The sequence below is a fragment of the Pseudochaenichthys georgianus genome, chromosome 1, assembly GCF_902827115.2.
Source record: "Pseudochaenichthys georgianus chromosome 1, fPseGeo1.2, whole genome shotgun sequence".
Classification (NCBI taxonomy): domain Eukaryota; kingdom Metazoa; phylum Chordata; class Actinopteri; order Perciformes; family Channichthyidae; genus Pseudochaenichthys; species Pseudochaenichthys georgianus.
Window position 1 is genome coordinate 22735878 of NC_047503.1, and position 8296 is coordinate 22744173.

Here is an 8296-nt window from a genome sequence, read left to right on the forward strand (position 1 = left end):
AAAAGGAAAACCACAAGCCCTAGGTTCTTAATGGTTTGTTTGTTCATTTTTGTAGACATTACAGCATCATAATTGAAGTAAAACTGGCATTCAATGGATTTTCTTTGACTTCACCCCATTGCTTCATCCACACCAGAAGATTAGGTTGAATATGTCTGTTTTAGCTGTCTTGTGATTGGTTGTTTCTCTCTGTGAGTAGTGCATAAGTCAAGGCCCCTTACCATAGGGTTTCATGTAATTTACTCTACCAGCTCTAAGTGGACATCCCTCACATCTTTCATTGGTCTTGTGGGAACTATTTATATTTGGAAATGATTATCTTAATAGTTTTTTCATGTGTTACCCAGATGGTGTCTGCAGTACCGGTAAGTAGGCTCATTTATTGGCTCCTACATTTATTTATTGTTTCTGAGTTTGAACATTTGACTCTCATTATGTGAAATTGATTGTGGAAATTATAATTCTAGGAGGATTTTAAATTGTACTATATTTTCAGGTTCGTCCAATTGTCCTTCCTCCCCTGCTTTTACAAGGAAAACCCACTCAAGCTCAAAGAGTTGCTGAACTCTCAAACCAGCTACTTGACGCTCAGACACTTTCACCACTTTCCCCTAATACGGAGCAACCGGAGGAGGCTGGGGTCATCCAGCAGGCGGGGGTCACCCAGCAGCAGGGGGTCACCTGGCAGTCGGGTCCCCAGGTTTTCCCCCAGGTTTTCCCCCAGTTCATGCTTCCAGCACAACACTACACCTGGCCTCCACTAGGGGGCAGTCCAATGATTATCCCTCTGCAGCCTAACGTCTACGGATCTCAGCCTGCTAACCAGCCGACACACAGACAGCAGCCTCTGGTAGGACATAAAGAGAACAAATATTTTGGGTGGAACATTTACAACAAACAAACAATGTATTTATTGTACGCTATATCAAAAATAAATACCATTCATACAAGAATGAAACTCATTTTGAGTGTTTTTTACAGGTTTATCCTCCATATAGTTACTTCCCTCTTCTCTCATCTGCCTATAGGAACCAAATGGTGAGATATTAAACATGTGCTATCTTATCTTATCAATCTGTCTATGCATTGCAAAAAGAACAGCATGTACTGCTCTGTACTGAACTACAAAGAACTGTACACTGCAGATGCAATAATATTTTCCAACCACCCAGCTTGAGAGATATCACCTGGGGGGTCTTCAACTTTTTTAACAGCACAAGTTTTAAGCTGTCAACATCTATTGTATGGGAAACCTGAACCTGTACTAACAGAAAGTGGTATGGAAATATAGACATCTGTCACTTTATATAAGATTGTATGATGGAAAGTTGGATGCTGTTTTGATTTTTTTGTGCACAAGTGATGTAATTGTAATACTTTGTATCTAATTGTCTGATGTTTCGATTAAGAGACAAGTGCTCTCCTGTCTCTGTACAGAAACAGTTGACAAGTATTGACATATAAATGTAATTTTTCTGTCTTCAAGTTCTCCCCATATGGATACCCGATGATTGTTGAACCAACCCTTTCACAAAATCCAGCAAATTCACCTCCGAACAGTCCTGTGTTACCTGCAGAAACTCTTACTGGTCCTGCTCCTTCAGGTGCAGTTCAACCCGTGCTGCAGCAACAACAGGCGTGTTTACCTTTCCTAAATTTAAGTCTGACAGCAGTGATTATATCATTAAAAATAGATCATATTCAACATTAATATGGCAAAATTTAAGGGACAATAAATCCTGCATTATGCTCAGACTTTCTGATTTTCTTCTACAGAATCCCCAAATTGTATACATGCTCCAGCAATCCAAGGTAAATATACAATGCAAAATGTAAACTCAGATAGAGTCATTATCACAGTCAGGTTTATATTTCTTATTTATGATTATGTTTATTTTACATTGTCATTCTTTACTAGAGTCCTACCCTTGGCAGTTTGAGCTCAGAAGAACTCCAGGTAACACATCCAAGATTGTATCTGTCTGTCAGCCTGTTCAAACAATCTGCTCAGTGAACCCAGTGATCCCCTTGATGATCACATTGTTCCCTCTCCCTGGCCCCTTACAGTATATCTCTTTTCATCCGTATTTCAGATGGCAGTTGAAATGGGCCAGCTGGCCATGTACCTGACCAATGTGCTTAAAAACTTGCCTGCTGGAGCCATTCTGCCTGTGAGCCAGGCCGCTGGGCTCGCAAACCAAGAGAAGCAAGGCATGGTGCCAACAGCTGGGACCTCGGCTGGAGTCCCACAGACAGGGGGGCTGGCCAGGTCTGAGCCAAACACTAACTTGATACCTGTGGGTTTGGAGAGAACAGCGCAGCAATCAGCAACTGTCCAAACATCTGTTCAAGCCAAACTCCAACCCACTCAGGGAAACCTTGTCTGACAATGCAGCCCCATTATTACAATAATAAAGTTTCAATCTGAATTGTTTAAACCTGGGTCTATGTGTTTTGATGATTTTTGTCAAATAACAGTCATTTTAACCTGATTTTGTTGGTCCCTTACAATCACTGAAAACACAATATATATTGTGACACCATGCACATGCACATGCAATTTGACTTTCTTGGCTCAGACTGATTTTCTCAGCTACAGTACACCCCAATCTTGCAACACCCCAATCTTGTTTGTATCATAATGTTGAAAAATGCCCTCCAGCAAAGCACACTGCCCTGTTTGGTCTTTACATTTTAATTGTGTTCAATAAAGTTGGAGTCGTTCCTACAAATTCAGTAGTGTCGTAACTTCTCCTATTTAAGTATACAGCACAGTGTTTTATTCTGCCCAGTAACACCATGATGTAAGGTTGCCTTCACAGTCTATGGTTGCCATGTGACAGCTTCTACCCATAGGCAAATAAATGAAACCACAAATGTTTACCAGTCTGCATTTAACAAAAGTTGAGCGAGTTTGAGTCAACATTAGAAAGTCTTAATAGGCTGCAAACATGTTTTGATTGTCATGAAGGAATAAAAAAAGGTACAACTGCAATATAATATTAATCTTCAAATCATAATCAGCTATGTTATCTAGTATAAGAGGTAGAAGTGTACAATAAGATGTGCTGTTTTAGAATAACCACTTAATATATATAATATATAGGTACTACAGCTACAGCATATTGTTCAAAAGCATCAATGTATCATCTATATAGCCTTGATCCCCTTTGGGCTTTGGGTGTAAAGGATGTTGGAAGGGTTCGCCTGATGGCATCAATGAGGGATAAAATGTGATGGATGTGCGTTTCATGCCAAAAATCTGTCAAGACATTTCTCACACAGTTATAACGGCCAATTTTGTCAAATGAAAATAAAATTCCTTGGCTTGTTACCAAAACCTGTCATGGGTTTGTGTGTCCACAGCTAATAAATAGGAGTAAATCTCTCTGCAGAGAACACATCCCTCCTCAACAATCCTTCAGTACCCGTGTATTGCCAGAAAGGAAAGGTAATGAATACAACTGACAGCATATAACATGTATTTGAACATTTGTTTAGATGCTCTTTCAAATGAATGAATATTTTCAGATCTGATAACTCAAACATCTTTTTGGCAGCTGGATTACAACATGAAATTGTTCTTGCTTGCTGCCTGCATCCTTGGGATGGCAGTCTGCGCCCCTGTAAGAAAAAAACCTTCACTTCCTAAAATATTATTTCTCTCTTTTATGAATGTTTTTGTTCTGTCTAGTCTAAGTAGCTGTTTTGGAGCTCCATATTCAGCACATTATAAAAGCAGATAATAAACATAATCAGCAGATTGATTTTGGCTTGGATTTCTGTGCAACTTCTGCCTGATGGTCATAGACAATGTAAAAATACTAACAGTGAAAATACAACATTTAGCAATTCATATTTGTCTGAATTATTGAGTTTACACTCACTTGCATTGCCTTGACACTGCAGTGTTATCTTCTCTTCTTTACAGCAGCAGATGTACATGGAGTTTGACATCGTTCACGCTCCGGCTCAGGTACACTGAGACACAGCTGTGACACACAAACCACAGTAAAAGTCACATTTTGAAACTGAATAACACAGGTCTGCTATTATATGTTTACCACTGAGTCTCTCTATAGTCGAGCCTGCTGGTGTCTCTTTTACTTGTAGTTTTCTGCTATTTCTCTCGAACTTAAGGTTACAAATTATATTATTTTCCTTTTCAGGCAGAGCATCTTATTCCTGCTGGAGCCCCAGCTGATACACTGGACGTTGTAAGTATTTATTCTTTAGAATATCTTTAATTATTATTTAAAAAAATAACACTTATTCTATGATAATAATCTGGGTTGTTTATTTTCCAGCTGCTCCCGGTTGATGCCAAAGGAAGGCCTATTGCAGGACTTGTGAGTACAATAGTAAATCCTGAATTGTCTCTATGGATAAAGTACTTAATAGATGCTTAAACCAAAAACAATCAAAGCCTAAAAACATGTAGTCCAACAATATTAATGTGTGCCTGAATGTGTGTCATTGAAAGGGCCGTGGCTTCATTAAGCAAGACGTCTCCTGGCCGAACGTTAAAGGCACTAGAGAAGTGGTAAGTGCCTGCAGATTTGCATTCCTCTGATTGAAGATTTGTAACATTTTATTGAACTGATGATATCTTCTCTTTTTAATGTCGTCCAGTACTACCCTTTCGGTTTTGACCCACCAAAACCTGCTCCTGTTGTTCCTGCTGCCCCTGTTGTACCTGTGGCCCCTGTGGCCCCTGTGGCCCCTGTTGTTCCTGCAGCTCCTGCAGTTCCAGCTGCCCCTGTTCAACGCATCGTTGCTGCTAGTAAACCAGTAAGTTATATTTTTATTTTGGCCGATTTTGGTTTATTGGATTGATTGATTGATTGATTGCAATGTTCATTAAGTGCTTGCAGGAAACTGAATTGAATTGCAGTGGTAATGCAACAGGTTCATTCTAGTAAATTAGTATTGCGTCAGAGTGACACACTTACAACTATTTTGGCTGAGGTGTAGAAAAATATCAACCCATCAGCAAAAGATCCTCACTCCTGACTGGCTCCTCACAAGTCTCTGTCATTTCAGGCTGCCGAACCCAGCAGCGATGATGATGATGATGAGGATGATGACTAAACCGAGTAGGTAGGAGCCGGATGTGTACACATACACACAAAAAAATAATTGACATGTATAGAAGGCACATGCATAATCCAGACTTTTAGGTTTTAAAGTTTGAAACAAAACATTACATATATTTTCTTTCTTTAAGTGAAAATGTTTTGTGTAAACAAGAACAGTTACAGTGTTTTTGCTCTCCTTCCCACTTTAGGAGATGAATAAAACAAGACCACCACAGTGAAGATGACCAGCCACTGCTGTTTTTCAAAATATGAAACATGAAAGGTTTTTGAGAAGAAAATAGTGTTCCTATTTCTTAGGTACTAAATGGCTCCCTGCACATGGTGCAATGCTTGTCTGTGAATTAAAAGCAGAAAAAGGGGCTGTGAATCGTATTATGAATGTTGCTAAATGAAGATGAGTGTGTTTTTTATCCCAGTTTTGAGTCCTGCATGTTTGTATCAAATAAAAAACAACTCATCCATTCCTGGAGTTCTTTGCTTTATACTACTTTTTACATTACATTTCACTAATAAAACAAACTTAAGTGCACAATCCACAGACATTGAATATAATAGCAAAAGATAAGTACATTTTGAATCACATTTAGTGTTTGTAATGAGATTATTACCGTGTTCATTTAGGTAATGTTACTCAAGGTCACACACTGACATATGAAGACTGCTAAAACATAGCGAACCTATATTTATCATATTGTTTACTGTAAATATTCACAGAAGAATATATATATGAGCAAACGTTCATTTTTTCCGCTGCAGTTGCTTGAATAGACTTGTCTGTAAGGCTGTTTTGCTCTGCTCTTTTTTTGAAACACAATTAACATGCAAGCAACTAGAAAACCATTACTATTACATTTAGTTTTAGATTCACATACATAATATACATAATGTTGCAGTATCAGATATGCCACAAAGCTGCAGTTATACAGAACCAGTAAGGTTGTGGTGGCAGAATGATGAGCAGGCAGGATGAAGGTGTGCACTTCTCTAGACAGTGTAATCAAGCAGAGTCAGCTATTACACAGAAGGTGGATTTGACCACCGGTCATTTAGTAAAGCTGAGGACTAGACACCTGCACTGCACCTACTCATTAGCTCACATCACTAGACTCTGATTGGCTCTCAGGTGAGCTGGCACCCTATAAAAGACGAAGTAACTCTGCAGAAGATACGATCAACTGGAATCATCTCCAACATCGACAGTCATCATCTCCTACAGTCTTCTATTCCAGAAGGTGAGTTATGAAGAATTTCTACACAAGTTAATGCATACTTTTATAATGACCACCAACCATTCAGGTCGAAATAGATTTTTACTAATGTGATGATTTGTATCTGCAGGACTTCAACAATTTGCAAAATGAAATTGATCATCCTGTGCCTCTGTCTGGCCAGCGCCTCAGCTGCTCCTGTAAGTTTTAATAAACAAAGGTTGTTTTTTCTCAATCCTGGCAGGTTTATGAAGTTTTTTTAATATAACTATTTCTGTTTTTCTCTTGCTTTTCAGTCCATCTTTCATTACCTGCCTCAATATGCGGGTTCCAGGCCACAGGTAGCACCCTCACAGGTAATTATTGTGGGGTGTTTAAGTCTTTCAAAAGTTGTTTGTTTGTAAAAATGTAAACATACTACTGAATAAAGGCTCACATATGAGACACAGCTGAAATATTGCTATGTAGAGTTCACTGTAAACTGAAATTGTTCCATCTAAATTTCACATTCAGGCGAGAAATCCCTTCGCAATTCCATCTCTGCCACAACCCGGGGCAGCTGGTGCCTACAGCGTGGAATTGGTGAGAACTTATTTTATATGCAGGCTTTCTATTGAGAGATTTATTTTTGGCAGTCTGTACTCATGTACAAATTCTAATGTTGCACTTGTGTTTTTTTCCTAAGATTTATCCTCATAGCTTTGCTGGTGGTGCCGGTGGGTCCAACCCTGCACAGGTAGGCCCACTTTACAGAAGCCTCTTCTCATACAAATTGGATAAACATTTCCACAATTGCTAACCAATTTTCTTTCTCTCTTTTTGCAGCCCTTTGCATCCCATGGTTTCATGAAAATATCCATTCCTCAGCCACCTGGCAGACAGAGCGTGGAAGTAGTAAGTGTTGTTGTGTTTCCCCATTCAAAATTAAAGTCACTTTTGACACTTAAAATACTTTAGTTATGATAATAGATAGAGTAAACTACTTGTTGGCGCAATTCTTAGTGATATTTTTCTGCTTTTTGTGTTTTTTTTCATTTGCAGTACTACCCATACGACTTCTCCCAGCAAAGGGTAAACAATTTAACTTTAATATGATTTAGAATATAAAATAAAACTAAACTAAATGAAGGTATTTGCTTTTATTTCAGATAATGACAAACATCCCTCCTATGACAAACGCCCCTCAGATGCCACATGTGAGGATTGTTTATTCAATTATGACTTTTATATTTATCATATAAATATGACCAACCACTTTGTTTTTGTTTTTTTTCACAGGGGCTGCCATTTGACTTCCCCCTTCAAAATATTCCCCAACAAATCCCAAATGTGAGGGTTAAAAAAATCTAAAGTATAAATATGGTACAACTGAGCATTTCTTCACTCCTGAGGTTTTACATTTCTTTTCTCAGATTCCTACCTTCGATACTGGATTCAATGCTCTCCAATCCCAGGATCCCCTGCAGACTCTCCAGCAGGACCAGCCCACGCAGACAAACAAGGTAGCCTACTCATCAATCTATATGTTACTTTAAATGCATTAACGTTTTTGTACTGCTGATAAACAGAAGTATTGAAAAAATTATGAATACATGAAGAATGTTGTCATATATTGAGAATTTATGAAATGATTACAATTTGGTTTTAATTGTTACATTTTTCTTTGCAGATGCCAATTAATGTTTGAAGTCGATGAGAAGATCAGAAGGATTGCAAGACCATTTATTCTTTGTTTACATTCAGACACAACTACTTTAAATGATTGAATTTGGTTCTGCAACATGATCATAATCAAATAGCCACGTTTTAGGATAGTCAAATAGTCTTCATTTATTTAAACTTTGATAGAGTTATGAAGTACTGTGTAACCTTGTACCTTGTATTTCCACAGTGTGTGACACATGTACTGCAAATGTTTATTAACTCATTTGATATTTCTCAAATGTCATTTTCCTTAAGAATAAATTCTAAGTTTTCATGCAATATCCT

The 8296-nt window shown here is 38.2% G+C and overlaps 1 protein-coding gene across 1 annotated transcript; it reads left to right on the top strand.

Annotated features, from left to right (window-relative positions):
• Positions 1-3420: 3420 nt before the first annotated feature.
• On the top strand, positions 3421-5521 carry scpp7 (secretory calcium-binding phosphoprotein 7). Its single transcript, XM_034077738.1, has 9 exons — positions 3421-3451; positions 3561-3626; positions 3932-3976; positions 4170-4217; positions 4308-4349; positions 4484-4543; positions 4633-4791; positions 5044-5096; positions 5288-5521. The coding sequence occupies exons 2-8, from the start codon at positions 3573-3575 to the stop codon at positions 5089-5091; spliced, it is 456 nt and encodes a 151-aa protein (XP_033933629.1). The 5' UTR covers positions 3421-3451; positions 3561-3572; the 3' UTR covers positions 5092-5096; positions 5288-5521.
• Positions 5522-8296: the final 2775 nt, after the last annotated feature.

What these genes read in the sequence shown, in the direction of transcription:
- scpp7 (XM_034077738.1), top strand. Translation starts at nt 3,573, where the DNA reads ATGAAATTGTTCTTGCTTGCTGCCTGCATCCTTGGGATGGCAGTCTGC. An exon ending in TCGTTCACGCTCCGGCTCAG is followed by an intron (nt 3,977 to 4,169) that starts GTACACTGAGAC and finishes TTTCCTTTTCAG; the next exon opens with GCAGAGCATCTTATTCCTGC. An exon ending in TTAAAGGCACTAGAGAAGTG is followed by an intron (nt 4,544 to 4,632) that starts GTAAGTGCCTGC and finishes AATGTCGTCCAG; the next exon opens with TACTACCCTTTCGGTTTTGA.